At 45.6% G+C, this 18698-nt stretch overlaps 1 protein-coding gene across 1 annotated transcript; it reads right to left on the bottom strand.

The window, feature by feature from the left end:
- Positions 1 to 239: 239 nt before the first annotated feature.
- Positions 240 to 18074, bottom strand: EFHC1 (EF-hand domain containing 1). Its single transcript, XM_037393143.1, has 11 exons — positions 17947 to 18074; positions 11935 to 12156; positions 10072 to 10359; positions 9465 to 9614; positions 7860 to 8052; positions 7330 to 7550; positions 6389 to 6529; positions 4975 to 5188; positions 4214 to 4361; positions 3201 to 3417; positions 240 to 871 (listed from the first exon to the last, which is right to left on the bottom strand). Exons 1-11 carry the CDS (start codon positions 18007 to 18009, stop codon positions 800 to 802), a joined length of 1929 nt encoding a protein of 642 aa, XP_037249040.1. The 5' UTR covers positions 18010 to 18074; the 3' UTR covers positions 240 to 799.
- Positions 18075 to 18698: the final 624 nt, after the last annotated feature.

Raw genomic sequence — 18698 nt, 5'->3', positions numbered from 1 at the left:
CTGTCTGGTAAGATGACAGGTTGCATAAAATGGGTTTAGATAGTATCTCAGTCCTAAAACCATTCTCCCAACCTTTTGTTAAAAAATGCAAAGCTACTGGCAGCAGATTTCTGTACAGACCCCTGCTGTCTCCATAGCTATATGAGAACTACACTCACCACTCATTTTCAAGTAAAACCAGAATCACACTTTGTGGGGTTCCCCCCCCCCCCCTTTAGCTATTCCAGCCACTGAGGTACTTCTGTTTAAAGCAGATTTATTAACAATTTTTAGCAGCCATGCATAACTCGCTTACATTCAGAATAGCAAGTGTGAGTTTATCACAGTCTATGGCAGGACTGTTAGATCTTCTTGCAATGCAAATAACAATTTAAACTGGCAGGTTTTGCTGTTTGGAGGTGAAAGGCCCCTTTCAACTCTAAGAGAAATCTAGAGTAGTTATCACTCCAGGCTTTAGAGAGCTTAACTCTAGCAAGCCTTGCTACACTGCATTAAAAAGTTGTGAGATTAACAGGAGAACCTGGCTTTGGTTCTCCAAAGTTTTTTTTTCTCCTGTGAGTTTCATTTCAATATCCAGCAGTTTTGAGGTTGAGTTTTGTGGTAACTAAAAGGGCAGGGAGAGGTAAGGAAGGGGAAAAAAGTTAACAAAGTGAGGGTGAAATCAGCTCGCTTTAGTGAGGATGGAAAGGGGAGAGTGAGTGAAGCAGCATGAAGACTGGATCATCCTTTTTGAAGTTCAATGTCTTACGTCAGCTAAGAATTTTATTGCTGATCTTGTGCTTCAGCTTCTGGGCAAAGTTCACGAGGGGAAGGCTCTGAGGAAGTCATGGTAGTTTATCTTGTCTTCTCCACATGAACATAGGTCAATCACCTGGGGGGGGGAGGGAAGCAACCACAAAATAAACACTATAAAGAGTTGGAAGAAGCTGCAAATTTGTTTTTTTTAGGGGAAAGTGCCCAGAGGTACTCCTTTTGCAACAGAGCAGAAGATCTAACTCCCCTGTGCAGAAAAGCCTCACACCTTATCATCCTGAATCATAGATAACCTTGAGTGCTTATAGATGACACTAATCTATGCAAGGAGAATAGTTAAAGCGTTTGAGTTTAATCCTGATTGCCTTCACAGTATCACCACAGTGGCAACATGTCACAGCACTCTCCAACTTATCAAGCTGCAACAAGGTCTTTTACTATCTCATACCAGCATACTCTTCATGCCAGTCCCTCTGCTGCCTTTTCCCTCACCTCATCCAGGGCATGTGTTCTCTCTTCTTTTGCTTCTTCCTCCCTCTGCTTGCTGCTCTCTCTTCATTGGGTCTCAACCACTTAACTTAACCAGCCACACCTGCACCTTACCTACATCGGCCAACCCACCACCCCTGAAGCCAGCCCACAGTTGTGTATCATCAATGCTAATTAACCCAGGTTTATTCCTACATTTCCCCCCCCTTTTTTTTTAACATTTCATACCTTATATTTTTAACAATCATTACAACCCTTTAACAAACAAATTTTTCATACAGTCCTCTATAACTCCTCTAGAGCAACAGATCCACAAAAAACTGAAGTATGACACAGACTGACATAGGCTACAGCAAATCTTTCAGAAACCCCATAACAATCCCTGCCAAAAGTGGGATGAGGGCAGCATGTCTGACCAGTTACTGTTCACTGGTGTCGCTTTGGTGTGTGCACATGGCATAAAGTGGAGACACAAATAATTGAGCTCAGCGACAGCCCTACTAATGAGCCAGTTCTGGTATCCGTGCCTGACCCTGCATTGTGTTACAGAGCTATATCCTTTGTGTGCTTAAGGGGAAGAAAGAGGGCTTTTGTTTCTTTAATTGCATAACTAATCTCTTTCTGACACCCAGGGAGATGGAAAAGGTCTAATATCACAGTTCCTTGAAAGGATTCTTCTTTCCCTTGTCGCCTGGAGACAGATTTACTAGGGTTGCTCGTGTGACTGACAGCTGTGCTCCTCTCCAATCCAGGCAGTAGTTATCTGCCATATGTTTAATTTATAGCACAGCCACAATTCTGAGGGCTCTGGGCACACTCTTATTAAGATCTCAAGAGAGAAGAGGATGCCTCTAGTGTATAGGTCCTAGATGGGTATTCAAACATGGGGGTTTAGCCTCAATTGTCACAGGTTGTCCACATGCTCTTGGGCATGTCACTTCATCTCCCATTCTCAGAGTGGAAGTGGGAAGGACTGCCACATTGTAAATTCCTCAGGGCAGAGTGGTCTCCGATGAACTCTAGTACAGCAAAGCCCTGGGTGCTGGTCAAAGGCCTTTGTTCAGTGCACATTCAGGGACAAAAATACCCTGCCTGTGCACCTTTCTAACCACAGCTGTGATGCTCACAGTTGACTGGTTTAGGAATTATTATTTTTTTTTAATCAACGGAAATACTCCCTCTGGTTTCTAGATTTATTTAAATTCTGAGTCTGCCTTTATTGGCCACTAATCTACTGCATATCACATTATGCTAAAAAGCATCGTTGCCAGTCATATTCCTAAAACGATCCTCCATCCCCACTACATGATTTTTTCTCTTCAATTCCCCTCACGTTTTCTGCTATGCAGACTGTGATCTCTGTATCCTGTTGCTCACAGTGCCCAGCAAGCCTATGTTTTAGTTGTGTTAACCAAGTGGTTATGATTCTAATATTTTTTTTTCTATAATACTTAGTTCTCAAATCTTCAGTTCAGTTGCTGTAAAATCCAGAATGCATCTAAGCTTTCCTATGGCTCATTCCCTAAGCTGTCATCTCTACTCAAGACCAGGTGTGCTTAAGTCATGATACTCAGAAGCACTGCAGTACCCTATGCCTGATCTCTATCATGATATACAACCTCTTCTGCTCATCTCTGAGACCAGCATGGCAGCAGGCACTTCCAGGCTTCATGTAATAGTGCAGCCAAACACCAGGCTGCCCATCTAGGGGGCAACCTGGGTACATTTCTGCCCTTTACTCAGAGGACAGCAATTATATCCTCCTTTAAGACACAGACTCAGTCCAACAGCTCAGAGGCCTTTCTGAATTGGGACTCTCTTGCCCTTTTCTTGAAGCTCTTCTCCTTTGTAGGGTAAAGGAGCTGTTGGTCTCACCTAGCTAGGGTTGGTTTGTAGAAGATCTTTTGGAAAAGCTATAGGAGGGGAACTCAGGATGCACAGTGCCCCTTCCTTCTGACCTTGTTAAGAAGAACGGTGTTGGTCGGCACACTCAAGCTGTCACAAAGGGCTAAAAATTTTGTTTTGTCCAGGACGCCAGAGCCATCCTTGTCACACTGAAGAAATGCCTCCCAAATGTTTTTGTTGTTCAAGTACTTATGGAGCTTCAGCTCTTCCTGAAGCTGCACAATTAATTCATCCAGTTCCTGCTTGTTGGTCCCAAAGGTGGGGATGTCACTGTAGAAGAAAGGAAGAACAAGATTTCATGTAAAAGCTACTTCTGGCAGCCTTACTGTGACACTTGTGTGCTGGCTGCCCACCACGGCTGGCCAGACTGTATTTCTGAATACTCAGCAGGCTTCTGGGGTGCTTGATTTTTATGGCAAGCTCATCTCAGCTTGGACTTGGAGATGAAGCTCAGTCTTGATCTTGGATCTGCAAGTGCTCTGGGACAAAGAGTGTTTGCTCATGTGCTCCATACAGTCCCAGGAACTGTATGCAACTCTATTTTCAACCAAAGGCCTTGAACTTGATATTAAATGACTCCAAAGTGTGTTTTGAGCTAATAGGGTTGTTACTGGTTCACCCAAAATGGGTCCAGACAGCTAAAAAAGATGTGGTCCGGGGTCTGATGGGCTGATAAGCACAGCCAGAACAAATGGAAAAAAAAAGATTCCACCAACCCTCTGCTGAGCCTGCAACCATCTAGTGGCACATGGCGATACTTTTAGCAGCATCTGACACAGTTAACTGCTCTCTTTTGAGAAAAGATGACTGCATCCATTTAGCTGGAAGTGTCTCTGTTTCTGAGCCAGAGCTGTCTCCCAAGGCTTTTGGGTCAGCAGCAGCCATGAGGTCATACTGTACATACTTGACCCTCTCTGTATGTGCCCAGACACAGGCTCTTGGAGCTGAATAATCAGCTGAGCAGCCATTAGACAGCGGGCTGGAGCCCATGGAGGCTGCTGGAAATGCCCTTAGCTGTCAACCCTGAGTCTTATTTAGCTTCACAATGTCATCCTTTGAAGCTTACCTGTTGGCAGTCTCTTTTACCACCTGCCGTGGGTGAAAATGATCCCTCAGGGATTGCAGTGTTGCCTCAGGGAAACTCTCTGCATTGCTCTCCATGTAATTAAGCACATATTCATCAGCATCAGTGATAACAAATCTGTGACCAAACACTGGGGAAGAGACATTAAAGAAAGCAGTGTTACTTGTCTTTCAGCATGGGCAAGTTACTTCCTCATCCAGGAGAATGCATAGTTTCTCTCTTGTGGCTGGGCTCAGGTTTGAGCGAGCTCTGCTGTTTGTTTCAGTCCTTCACATGAGAATAGTTTCACTGACTCAAAAGGAGTTTTTCTGCCAGAAAAGCTGCTGCTGAGAGCAAAGACCCCATGCTTGGACCTACAATGACTTCCCCATTAGCACTGGTGTGTTTCTAAATATTTCATTATTACATTTATTTTCCTTACAGGATAGATAGATAGATGGCTGGTAGTCATCTGGCATAGCTTTAACCCTGCGAAACCAGCAGGTCCCAAAATGCACACTGAACACATACTATGAAGAACATAGTTCTTTTCATAATAATGTCAAAGGTCCAAACATTGACAGTAACAGAGTTATATGAATGTGCACCAGCTGGTGATCTGGAAACTCAAATGTGATGAGGCCCAGAAGGAACCCATCTTTCAAGTGAAGGAAGGTATATGCACCGTCCATGCAATAAAAACATATCGGAGCAGACACTGAAAAGCGATGCTCAGAGTATTATCAATCCAGGCTGGATTTTACCTTCAATTGTAGAACCAATGGTGAAGTCAGAGGGCTCATAGTACATGGCATTCTCTGTAGTAGAGCCTGGTTTGGCAACTCTGGTCTTGCGTAAGTATTTGCCTCCAATGATGCCAGAGTTACGGACTGGGGGTTCATAGATGCTGATCATATCATTGGAGAGGAAATAAGAGAGGATGAAGCGACGCTTTCTGTCCTCGGGGTTTGGTGATTCCTAGAGGAAAGGTAGTGGCTTTGGAAAAGAACATTTGAACAAGGTTTTTCTTTCCTGGGGTGCTTAGGAGTACCTAGTAATCCACTCATAAGCATCCACAGTTCATGGCTTTTTTATAGTTGACTAAACAAAGCACTTGATGTAGACCAAAAGCTACAGATACACTGACATATCATAACAAAGCCCTAGACACCATTAAGTATCTGAATTTCAAATGTTACTTGTGCTATTCAGGCTAACAGAAGCAGAATCTGGGCTGCAATGACCCAGTACATTCAGTATTTCCACAGACTGAGTAATCCAAGAGAAAGGAATATCATATATAGAATGATTCATTACAGAGAGAGACTGGCTGTAAAATTCAGTATTAAAGTTGTATTTTTCATTATAATGAGTGCCTGAGAGAGGTTGGTGCTGCTTCCAGCTCTTAGTCACAGGAAGACACTCCCTTGACACACCAGTAACTTTACTTGCTTAGTTTAAAATTAAGTGGATCTGAACTCATCAGCTGTGACCTTTAGGATCTCCTGGACAATAGGAAAAAGAAAGCCCTTATTCACCCTAAGTGTTTGGAGAGGGCAAGCACCAGGCAGCACAGGAAATGCCATTGCTACCTCCGGATGTGCCAGAGGCTCCTTGCATAAACCAACTATAAAGCTGGCACAAAGGCCAGGGCCTGAATGCCATTGTTGTGTGTGGAAAGCACCATCCCCATGGACTCCCCAGTTTCTATGCTGGCACGTGGCTGCTCAGCTAGCACAGCCCCTTGCTGGCTGCTGTGGCCAGAACTTGCCTGGAGAAGAACAGGTGCTGGGAGCCAGGAGCAGAGACAGCAAGCTCATGCTTGTGGCAGCGGTTGAAGGCAGGCAGAGGCACAGTGCCCAGTTGCAATGCTGTTTATGTTAGGGCCATCTGTCACGTGCTGATGTCAGTGGGAGTTTTTCCATAAATGGCTGTGGTTTTCTAGCATGTCTATTTTGTAATTTCTGTCCTTGTGGTTTTTTTCTACCTTTGCGTCCTACTAACTGTCACAGCAAGTACACAATAACCCAATGGCATCCCCTGAGGGGCACTTGTCTGGGGAGCTCTCTTCCCACCAGCACAGAGGAGAATTTGCTAACAGCTTTGAGTAGGCTGTTCCTCTCATCCTTCTGACTCTACAACATAAGCTGGGGCTATACCATCACGTAAAGCACTTACCAGGGCCACCTGGTATCGCAGCACCTTGTGGTCATTCTCTAGCATCTTAATTACATCTTTCCGGGGAGGCTTTGGAAACAGAGAAAAGCAGTTCTGGAGAGAGTCTTCAAGGATGCCAAAACCATTATAGGGAGGAATTACCTGCATCCAGAGGAGATATCAAACACAAACAGCTGAAACTTAGAACAAGACAATATTTGCAAGACAGTTTATCAGAAACCATCTGTTTGGAAAGAAATCTTCTGTCACCAGGTAGCAATAGCTGTGACATCCTGCCCAGTAGAGATGCTACTAGCCTGGCCATGTTTTGGACCCTTTACTTATAGAAAATATTTAATAGAATTAAGAAAATGGAAATTCAGAAAGCCAGGTGATTTCTCTGAATAAAGAGACTGGCTATACTAATAACTAAACTTTCCTGTGCACAGGAACTCAGTCATCTGTATGGTTACACTGTTAACCTAATCCCCATCCTGTTTGTGGTCTAGGCCAGCTAGCACTGTAAACCATTCCTAGGCTTGGTTTGGGAGGTAACAAGGCCTGTGACCATCCTCAGGAGGCAGTTTGGACTCAGCAACAGTTTTGGAGGGTGAGGGAGAGTTTAGTAGTATGAGTGCAGTCAGACTATGCCAGCTGACTTTCCAGCCAAAACCAAACCCTAACACTGTGTAATTTTCTAGTATAGACAGAACCAGAGTTCTTCCCATCACTATCAGCAAGTGCTTTGTCCTTTACAGTAATAGAAATCAGCTGTTTCAGAAGATTTTCATTTTGATATCAATTATGACCATTCTTGTCTTGTCTTTTTCAACTAACTTGCTCTTTTGTTTAAGCCAAACTTATCTACTATAGGTTCTTATTAAGCTGAACCTATACTTCACTACAAGAGCTTATACTGACTGCTTCCTTCCCTCCCTTCCTTAAGAAATTGTTTGCAGTACCTGTGGAACTTCCTCAAGTGGTTTCTTCTTTATTTCCACTGGCTGAAAGTCTGTGATGCCAAATTTGTCGCAGTAGAAGTTTCGTGTGAACTCATCGCAATCATAGATGAAGAAGGTGCGTCCGAGGAGGGTGGTAGATTTGCCAACAGCAAAATCTTTAGCTGTGTACCACTCAAGTACCTCCTGATCAGAGATCTCCAGCACACAGCTTGGGAAGGTCTCTAAGAACAAGGGAATAAAAGGGAAAAAAAACAATCAGGTAGATGTTAACATTTTCTAGTGCTACAAAAGCAAGCTGTGTAAGTAGCTCCAGGGACCTGTTGGTACTGCTGTTCTGCCACGGTTTCCCAAAAGATAAAGAATGTAGTGATCATTTAAAGAACTTTTCTTTGGCTAAAAAACAATGACACTTGGAGAGTTCTCAGCAAAAAATCTCCAGACTCGGTGAACCTCTGACACAGGCACCACATATGCGTGTACCCAGCAAGGCACTTTAACAGAGACAGATGTGCTGGCCAATCTAAACTTACTTTTCTTGTCCACAAAGGTTTTGGGTAAGCGTTGGCGTTTTATCAGTATTGGGAATGGGTCTCTACCATCATTTTGCTTGTAGACTTCCCGAACCTCCACCGTGTCATCTGCCAAGTAGTAATGGATGATGTAAGGCCGATTCTCACCAAAGATGCTGTCAGTGTCATCCCACATGGCGTAGAAGCGAAGAACCTGGGGTGGAGAAAAAGAGGCAGAGAAGACAAATATGGATTAGAGTTACTAATCCTTTTGTCCAAATGAAGTGGGTTGAAATCAGTTGGGTGATTGGAGGCATCTAACCAATCTTCTCCAGAAGAACCAAGCCCTTGTTCTGTGGGTACTGGGATGAATGGGCTGCTAAGGCAGCAGTGGTAAGGGCAGCAGTGACCTGGAAAGCTGGACAGACCTGTCTTACCTTGACAGCAGCAAGAGAGAGAGAACAGTTTATGCTAAGACAAGAAATTTAGTTCAGGAAACATGAAGAAAAATGGTGGGAGGAGTGATTAAAAAGCAGCAGAAAATAATTGCCCAGGAGTAAGCAGGGAAGTAGCCTTAAGGGAAGTGATTTTTATAATGAAACTTAATACAGCAAGATAGAATCTTGTTTTGACTCTTAAACCTCTTAGAGGTTTCGTGGCCAATTCTTCACTACTCTTATGCTGAGGAAGGCAGAGCGGAATGCACTCAGCAGTCCTGAGGAGGCTGCATTCACTGCAGACCCCATCTTGTTTCTGCGTAGTGGAAATACTGTCTTTTAATGCTACAGAAATCAAACTCCTCACACTGCAATGCTCAATAGTTCCCCAAGGTACAGCTCCCAAACAGACAGCCCAGTAGCCATTGCAGGCGGAGTTGGCCCAGCACAGATTTGAGTCACTAAGGCTAAACTCGCAATAAAATGGTAGGCATGGCCCAGCTTGCATCCACACAGCAAAACTGTCTTCTTCCCTCAAAACAGGGTGAACACATCCAAAACGGCAACTGAATATGATCCTGACTTATGCTAACAGCTAGATGATGTTCAGGAAGTGCTTGATGGATAGCTGGCCAGGGACAACATGCAGAACTCAGGTCATGTCCAGTCCTGTTTTATTTTCTAGTATAGATGTAGTCTATAGGGTTTCATGCATTGTTGCAAGATGAAAAGAAGATCCAGGGGAGCAGGGAGAAGAGTGTTAGTCAACTGTGTGCACAGGGAGAATTCAGTCAGAGCAAGTGGCATTTGTGTTTGTCTGAAATTGTCCGCCCTGGCACCTGCCATCGATGATTTAGGGGAAGAGAGGAGTGGATGCAGCACACCCATTTGTACTAGAACTGCATCTGGCCGCTAACTTCCCGAGGCCAGTGGCTTATCTCATCCCAACAGAAAACAAGAGAGAAAAGGATGATCTAGAGCATAGGCTCTGCAACCCAAAGAGAAGCTATTTACCAGGCACAAAGCCCAGCAAAACCGTAACATTTTGTTTCTCACTAAAGCCAGGAATGGAGCAAATCTAGAGTCTGTGCAGCAGACTGAGATTTTTCAGAATAAGGCTGCAGACACAAGACTCAGGTTTCAATAACATATAGTCTGTAATACCGGCAATCACTACCAGCTCTCTCACCTGCTTGTCGTAAGTCAGAAACTGTTTCAGTTGGTCGAAATCTGATGGTGTGGTGTACTTGCGCATAGCCATCCGACGCAGTTCTGTGTAAGGATCAAAAACCATTTTCTCTGGAGGGTTCAGTTCAATTCCTTGGCTCTCCAGGAACACCTAGAAAGGTCATTTGAGGTATTAATGGTGCCGTGAGTTCTGAAGGTAAGATGTAACTAGAGATTACAGATGGGCTGAGATGAGTGTTGTCAGAATACTGCAAGATCATTCGTCACGGACCACCAGGTTGCAGGAGTAATTCTATTGCAACAGCAAATGGACTTCTTCCCTTTTTGGCCTTGGGAAGTGGCCCATGAAAACATTCAGCTCAGGAAGGACCTATGCAAACATCTTCAACAGGCATGTGAGACCACACTGAAGGTTCTCACAAGGCAGGTTCACACTTTCACAGTTTACCTTGATCTGAAGAAAGAAGTCTTCACAAAAAAGCAAACTGAAAGATTGCAAGCAACCTTACTGTGAAAGCTACAGCTGCAGACTACTGTACTCTAACAGGTCTGTCCACCTGTAACTCCCAGGGTTCTTTCTGTCAGTGTTCTTTGTACAAGCAACGCACCTGCGTGAACAGGTCACAGTTGACTATTCGGTAGGTCCTGCCATACATAGTGATGTTCATGCCCCGATTTAGATCCTTCCAGTGGTAATGATCCCCACGGTCATTCTTGGGCACCCGGTGGCGTCTCATAAGTTTGCCTTGAGGAAGACCAGAGTTCTGCACAACAGGTTCTATGACGGACATGCTGTCATCTTCCAAGTAGTAATAGATACGCACTTGGCGGATCCGGTAATTCTCTTCTGCAGAGAGAGGTACATCTTCCTGGAAATAGGCATCAAACTTCAAAATCTGCCAAAGGGGCCATATAGCAAAGGGAGAGAGAAAGAAACAATCTGAATACCATGACTAGTCTATTAAGACCAACAATATATTTGTAATTTGCTTTGGCAGTGCAAAGTTAGAGGACAGTAATCTACAAAAGCATCAAAGACAACTGTAGCCTAATCTGTGACTGATGGCAGAGGCACCATGAGGGCTTTTATCAAGACTTGCCTTTTACAAATTTGGTATGCATTGCACAGGTATAAAAAATACAGTCTTTTTCCCTACTCCTTCTAGATCACCTGCTATTTCACCTATTGCCAGGTGCTCAGTTACTGCCAGCAATCTAGTTTACTGACACATATTACTTTCTTTACTATTGTCAGCTTTGCAGACCCTGACTTAGGGAAGCTATCAGGAGATTTTAGTGAAGTGTTCAACCCATCTGTAGATTTTAATATCTGCATGTGTTATCTGAAGTCACATCTATTCAGCACTGAAAGCAAAAGCTAATCTGTGCTTGAGAAACAAGGAGACAAATCAGCCAGTCAATCACAGCTCCTGTGCTCGGCAAAAGTATGAGGAATATTCCCTCCAAAACCATTTAATGCCCCTAAGAGGATATAAGCGGCCAATTGGGCCTTGCATATCCAGCCTACATCAACCCAAAGGCCTGGGTAATTAAGTGATGATAAAGCCAGCAAGCTCCTACCAGCCAGCAAAAGTGCTTTGAAAGGGACCATGACTTCCCCCAGCAGCACTGGGGCCCCTGCTGCTACTCTGGCTTGAATGAAGGGCAGAAAAGTATCTGACAGATTAACCAGCAACATCTACATTAGTCTGAAGGAACAGCCTCAGTAATTAACATAGCACATCTGTTGCCCAGACTGTCTCACAGATGGGCTGAGGGTTGGCTGCAAACTGCCTTACCAGGCCTGCCAGACAGCGTGTAAATCCCCACACGTGCTCAAGTCTGCTGAGCTCACATGCTCTGCAGCCACTGCTCTGTCCGTGGCTGCGGCTGCACTTGCGAGCTTGCGGTCTGTGCCACTGGCAGAGTTAAAATCAAGGGTCAGCTCAGGACTGCTCCAAGCAGACACATAACCACCTCCTAGTCTGATACAACCACCAAGATGTAACACAGGAAGCACTAGTGGAGCAGTATGGGCTGTAACAGGCTGTGGTGACAAACACAATTATAAATAGATAGACCACAGTTAAACCAGTCAAAGAGGGTCCCCAGTGCAGACCGCCTTTTACATTTTAAACTCAGTTACAATTTCAATGTAGTTTTGGAAACACAGAAGGCCAAGCTGTGACTTACAGGGCAATGGTTACAAACCGAAGCTTTCCAGAGTTAATCAAACCTCCTTTCCAACGCCTGCTGGAAATGCTGTAGCGTAACTTGTGGGGAATGTCTTACATCGTTTACGTATTATAATCCTCCCAAGCAAAGAAAGCCTCTTTCAGTCTGGGGCTCAGCTGTCTCTGACTAAGGGCTATGGCATCTGAAAACTGCTGTACACTGTCCCATGAACCCTAGAGCTGACTGTTTGTCTCTGAACTTGGCCAGCGATATTCCTGGAATAAGCTTCTTTATACCTTTTTGTCAAAAGCCACGTGTGCTGGTATGAAGCTGGAAGGTGGAGCCTGCCTGGCTTGCCCATACGTCAGCGTGGGTCTCTTGTTGGATAATTCATCTAATTCAGCTTGAGAAAGCTGATTCGTATATAGTCGCTCCCTGCCAATCCCCACTGTGGGCAGCCGTGAAAAGGCAAATCCATTTTTGTAGCCCAGTGTCTGGGACCGATGAAAAGATGTTTTCTGTAGAAGCAAATCCAAATTGTTAAAATACTGCATGCACTTCGTAGATACAGCTACTGAAAGCACAGAAAAACAGTAAGAGTGTAACATCCAGAATGCCCCCTCAGCATTTTATTATAACCTACCACAGCAGTTATTTACAATCAGATTTTACACTTAGGTCAAGAAGGCTGAAAAAACATTAAGTGACTGGAGGAACAAAGTATCAGAGTGAACTCAAATCCTAGCACTGGCACACACTTCCCAAGAACTCAAATCACTTAATTTACCTGTTGCCAACATTCTCCGTGCTGAGAATGGGGTGACAGCACTTTATCTGCCCCAGCATTTCTCTCACCCACTCTTTGCTCCCTACTTTGTGTTATGGCAGTACAGAGCATCATGGGACCCCACTTTGTTACTGCTGTACGGTGCTGTGCACCCTCTGTGTTTTCCATTGTTATTTATTTTGTTAACCCTCTCCTGGGGATGATGCTCACAGGATTTTCTTTGCTGGGCTAAATCAAGGTGTGCTCACAGAACTGCAATTATGAAACATACCAAAGCATGTTAGCTGTTTCACCACCTCTCTCCACAGTCTGTGCAAGGGTCACACATTAAATAATGACAACAGTGTAAGACCCTATAGCAGATTAATTAGAAGCCTGATAAGACAAGAAGAATTTGATCTATGTGAGCACTGTATAATGCTTGGCTGTAGGATTCACCGGTTATTTTTTGTTTTGTTGGTTTAATCTTGGGTTTGAGCTTCCCGAAGCCTTTTACCTATCTCTGCTATCTGCCTCATGTCAGCTACTGAGCCATTCTTCAAGCTAAATAATTACCCAGATGGCACAGGTAGGTTCCTGCTTTGATTAAGGACACACAACAAAAAAATGTCAGAGCTGTGAACAGGATCTAATCTCTGTCAGTGCAGTCCTGTTCTTCACTACTGAAGATTAAGATCAGACTTGAGTGACATCAAGCTATTCAACTTGCTGTACAATCCACCACACCTGGTACTTCACCTGCAATTCTGAAAGCATTTGAAATAATGCATGCCTGGCTGGCCCCACTGGCCTTTCAACACTTAATGCTCCAGAAAAAGCAGGAGAAATTGAGTCCTTGATAAAAAAATCCCTGGCTTTACCTTAACTTTTGCCAAGTAAAACACAGTTGTACGCATTTCTAGCACTAAAGAAACAAGCTTCTGCTCCTTTTCCGGACCCAAACATGCAATCAGTCTAACCTCTGGCATATGAGCCACTTCTCCATCCCCTACCTCACCCCTCATGGTTAAACCTCTAATCTTATACACACCTTCAAGGCCCCCACTTGAGTTTCACATAATTGCCTGTTTTCTCTTTAAATTGGTACTACAGATCTTGCAATGCTGTGGAGAAAGCAGTTAGGAAAACAGTTCAGGTGAAAAGAGTTTACTGAAGACATGTTAGCAGACCCTCTTAGAAACATTAGCCCTGCCACAGAACTGCCATTTCCTTCTGTTAAATAAATGCTAAGAGAAATCTGTGGGAAAAATATTCAAGGAAAACCAGGAAGTTTGTCTTTAAATTGGGCAATATCAGTGTTTGTCAGAAGTACGCAGGCTTTTAAAGGCCCACAGTTGCCTAAAGAAAACACCTCATAAATTCATAAGACTACTAGAGTTGATAAGCTCTCCCAAGTGAGCGCGGATGCCAGATAACATCTCACAGCATCAGGTGACTAATGTAAATTTAAAAGGGAAAACCCAGAATGTAAACTCCTAATCTCAGTTGCTGCCAGTCCATATCTGAAGAAATTCCATTAAGTACTTCTTTTGCCAAGTCTATAACACTTCATACAAACACCATTCCCCCTCCCAGTGTCTCTGTTTCTCCTGTCACATGAGCACTGAGCAGTAACAATACTATCTTATTTGAACACAGAGGTTTTCTTCAGCACTTCTCAGCGTTCACTTGGAAAACAAGTATTGCAACGGCCATTTCATAGACTGGAAAACTGTGGCAAAGTGAGTTGATAGCACTCACTAGGGCTCATCCTGAGGAACACTGCAAAACCATTTCTGGAGTACAGATCTCCTTAAAACATTACCAACAGTTCAATACTTCAAGTTACTTTAAAGTAATGATCTGCTCTGCTAAGTCCCATGGCTGTTTCTTACATACACACAGCACAGCTAGAAGTCAATAGAAGCATTCACATGACTAAAGCAGGTAGGCTTTTACTGATAGAGGAAATAATATTTTGCTAGGGGCAGAAATTTGCATTGCAGATTTCCAAGACATCATAAATTATATTGAGGAAATAATATTAAGCTGAGATAACCTTTATTACTGCATGATTAAGAGTATTCGTTAGGAGTAAATGACTCCGCTTACTGTTGAAGAACTCAGTCATCACTGAGTTTTAGAAAATAGTTTGACTGTTCATGCCAGAAGGCACTACTAAGACTGGTACAGTGAGAATTTATCCTTGGGTGGCCCTAATCCACACATAAACAGATAACAGACAAGACAGGGTCCTATTTAGGAAAACAGAGAAAACTGGGTTCCCACAAAGGCATCCAGAATGATCTGGACTGGGTTTACCAAAGCCCATCATGGCACAGTCCTCGTCAAGAGCACATCATATCAGACAGGTATTAGTGACAATACCACCACTGGTCTAAGAAACATAGGACAGTATCTTCCTAAGGGAGCACTCAATCCCTTCAGCGTCGCTAAGATCCTTTAGAGGTTCCTCCCCTCTCCATCTGAGAAGCAATCAAGAGCTACAGAAATTTCTGTCACAAGGACACCTATGAAATACTGTAGTGTCCTCTAGAAATATCAGAAAGCATTGCAGTGGCAGGAGATGGAAGGGAAGCTTTTCTCCTTGTAAGAATCAACATTTCCACTGGAAGATTCAATGAGATCTGTGTCCTGGGAAGTAAAGAGGCTCGGTGAGTGAGATGGGAAAAGCAGAGCAGCCTGGCCTGAAGTGGGGCTCACCATAACTTGAGAAGATTTGGCAAAGGGTAGACTGGATTGGTAAGAGGTTCTCTCTTCTGTAGAGCACGATCCAGGGGACATATCAGGAAGACACAGAAGTGCTTGTTCTAGAAGTGTCAGTTTTCAATGGGACAACGAGTACTGCCCCAAAGCATGTGTCTTCTTTTTTTCAGTACAGCATATCCCATCACAAATGTTCACACACAAGTATATGAGTTTCCTTATCCTGGAATACCAAAGCATACTGGGGCCCTGTTCTGATGACCAGGCAACTTCGATGTATTGGGAGGGAACAGAGGGAAGACAGGGTCTCACTTGGAACACAGAGCCTTATGGAAATGTTCTTAAGGATATTAAGCTCCAGGGAAATCTAAGGCAAGCCCTGGTAAGGCAAGTTCCCTACAAAAGTCTGGGAGTATTGCTTCTGAGGGAAGCAGTCAGGATATTGATTTCTCAAAGTGACATTGGTAGCAATGAGCTGAAGTCGAGCAATGGTATCAGGACTTAAGATCTTAGTTCCTCAGGGAGAAGGAAGGGCAGAGCTGTCAGCTGCTCTGAAACAGTACTGGAAGAAACTCAGGGAGTCTGTTCTTGTCTGTGGTACTGCTTCCTCGAGGATATTGGAAGGATTTGGGGTTTTCAGATCCTTAGTGTGTGGGCCAGTGGGAATGGGGAAAAGGAGAGGCTGCTTACTGATTTAGTATCAATTCAAGTGCAGAGAATGAGGATGAGACCACTTCTTCCAAGGAACCTGGGAGCAGCTGAGAGGGTTTCACTTCCTTGGGATGATCCTGGAGGCTGTGTTGATATCAGTTCTGTGGAGGCATACCAGTTCTCTGAAGATTATCAGGTTCTCAGGTTCCACACCATTAGTTTCCTACGGACTATCAAGGATTCAGTTCTCCAGGCAACACTGGGAGAGTATTTGTGGAAGTATCAGAGCTTTGGAGGAGGGTGTATCAGGAGGGTATTGATTGCACAGGAGATTGGTGACTTCAGGATGTTATTTGTGCCTCTAAGGGTGGTGGAGGGTCCAGGACATAACTGTACTGGGATGGTTTGGGGGATTAATTCCTAGTGGAAGACTGCTTTAGGTTTGGGCAATGTTGGTTCTCCTGGGTATATCAAGACTGTTGAGGGGCTGTCATGTGAGTTTATGGGTCTCAGTTCAGGGCAGATTCAGAACAAGTAATAGGTTCAGAACACATCCCTTTGGGAAAACTGAGATGGTTCAGAGAAACAGTAGTTTTCCTGGGGGAATCATGTTTCCAGACTGTAAAGTGAGTTTAGGGATACTCCTTCCCTTGGGGTATCACATGAACTGGCAGGGGAGCTACTGGATGGGTTCAGGGGTAATAAATGTCCACGGGGAGAGTCTGCAGGTAGTAGTTCTGCAGTTATAGAGAAACTTTTTGGGGTCTCAAATGAGGCTAGGGGAACCTACCTCTCCAAAGCTATCACACTGGGAGAGTATTTGTGGAAGTATCAGAGCTTTGGAGGAGGGTGTATCAGGAGGGTATTGATTGCACAGGAGATTGGTGACTTCAGGATGTTATTTGTGCCTCTAAGGGTGGTGGAGGGTCCAGGACATAACTGTACTGGGATGGTTTGGGGGATTAATTCCTAGTGGAAGACTGCTTTAGGTTTGGGCAATGTTGGTTCTCCTGGGTATATCAAGACTGTTGAGGGGCTGTCATGTGAGTTTATGGGTCTCAGTTCAGGGCAGATTCAGAACAAGTAATAGGTTCAGAACACATCCCTTTGGGAAAACTGAGATGGTTCAGAGAAACAGTAGTTTTCCTGGGGGAATCATGTTTCCAGACTGTAAAGTGAGTTTAGGGATACTCCTTCCCTTGGGGTATCACATGAACTGGCAGGGGAGCTACTGGATGGGTTCAGGGGTAATAAATGTCCACGGGGAGAGTCTGCAGGTAGTAGTTCTGCAGTTATAGAGAAACTTTTTGGGGTCTCAAATGAGGCTAGGGGAACCTACCTCTCCAAAGCTATCAAGACAATTTCAGGGGTTATCAGATGGGTGAAAGATGCAATGGGTTCCTTGGGGACAAGTTTAAAAGTACCAAGTCCTCTGGAGGGTGGGCTTAGGGATACCTGGTCCCCTGGGAACAGACTTTCAATTACATTGGGAGAACTTGGGTGTATCAGGTCTGCTGTGGGTAGGGTCAGGGGATACCAGCTGGGTTGAGTGAGTTCAGGTCCCCGAGATGTGAGTTCAGCAATATTTGTTGGCTTTGGGAAACATCAAGACCTCCTGGGGGCGAATTCAGTGGGTATGAAGTCTGCTGGGGAGCATCAATGAGTTTCCAGGGCACCAGGTCCCTTGGGGGTCACTTCACAAGGTGCCAGGTCCCCTGAAGGGCTTCTGGTGAGTTTGAGGGGTACCAGGTTCCCAGGACACCACGTTCCCTCAGGGAAATCAAGTGAATTCTGGAGGTAACAGGCCTTTTGGGGGAATCAGAGAGCAGTCTGAGGGACAGGAGGCTCCCTTGGGGTGGGTTCAGGAGGTAACATGTCCCCTGGGGTAATATTAGATGAGTTTAGGGGCACCAGGTCTCCCGGGGAGTTAGAGGAGGGTCTGAGGGAGAACCAGGTTCCCGGAGGGGGGTCTTTGGAGGGTACCAGATTCTCCGCAGGAGCTGGACAGGGTGCAGGTCACAGACGAGCCGCTGGCGCAGGGCGGGGGTGTGGAGGCCCGGCTCTCAGGGAGGCACCTGCCAGGCCAGGGGCTTCGCTGCATCCCGGGGGGGGGCGTGGGCGGGGATCTCCGGGATGCAGGGTACACCGGGGCGGCTGCGCTCACCATGGGATCCCTGAAGGCATAGCCCGGGAGGAAGGGCAAGCCCGGCACCGGCTTCGAGCTCATGGCGGCGGAAGCGACCCCTCCGCGGGCTACGGCGACGCCGTCTCCACGGCAACGGGCGGCTGGCCCGGTGCGCAGGCTCGCCGAGGGGGGGCGCATGCGCGCCGGGCGGGCCGCGCCGCGCCTGCGCAGTGAGCCCGGAAGGGGTTGCCATAGCAACCAGAGGGCGGGAGCGCGGCCGGGGCGCCTCTTCGCGGGGCGGGGGCTGGGGGCGTCGGGCCGTACCCGAACGCCGGGGAGGGGGGCTTAGGGCGCCCTCGTCCTCGCAGTGTGGAAAAGGGGCGGTGTCGGGAGCTGTGGGAGGCATTAATCCTGTTTTCTTACGGATTTCGGCACACTTCGGCCTGCTCCAACACAGGCCGCCGCCGTGTTCCTTCTCCCCCCCCACAGCCAGCCGGCGCCTCTTAGGATCCCGCAGCGTCAACTCAGGCTTGACTCTGCCAGGCCCTCACCCCCTCAGCACAGCTGGACTATGTCAATGCTATTAAAATCTCTTGGCCTCCAAAAGGGGTGGTGGCATGCAGGCTGCTTTGTGGGAGTTGTCCCTGACCTGTGCCATGACCCGGGAGAGGAGTAGCTGTGGAGGGCCAAATCCATGGCTGCAGCGCTCAAAACATCTTAAAAGGAGAAGTGATTGTGCTGGTTTATGATTTATACAGTATGTATATTAGTTGTGAAATAGTGGGTTTTGT

The sequence above is a fragment of the Falco rusticolus genome, chromosome 6 (assembly GCF_015220075.1).
Source record: "Falco rusticolus isolate bFalRus1 chromosome 6, bFalRus1.pri, whole genome shotgun sequence".
NCBI lineage: Eukaryota > Metazoa > Chordata > Aves > Falconiformes > Falconidae > Falco > Falco rusticolus.
Note: the sequence above shows the minus strand (reverse complement) of the source record. Positions and strands in the feature narration are given on the sequence as shown.

What these genes read in the sequence shown, in the direction of transcription:
- EFHC1 (XM_037393143.1), bottom strand. Translation starts at nt 18,009, where the DNA reads ATGAGCTCGAAGCCGGTGCCGGGCTTGCCCTTCCTCCCGGGCTATGCC. An exon ending in ACGTGGCTTTTGACAAAAAG is followed by an intron (nt 10,360 to 11,934) that starts GTATAAAGAAGC and finishes CCCCTTTGGCAG; the next exon opens with ATTTTGAAGTTTGATGCCTA. An exon ending in TGCGATACCAGGTGGCCCTG is followed by an intron (nt 5,189 to 6,388) that starts GTAAGTGCTTTA and finishes CCTTTCCTCTAG; the next exon opens with GAATCACCAAACCCCGAGGA.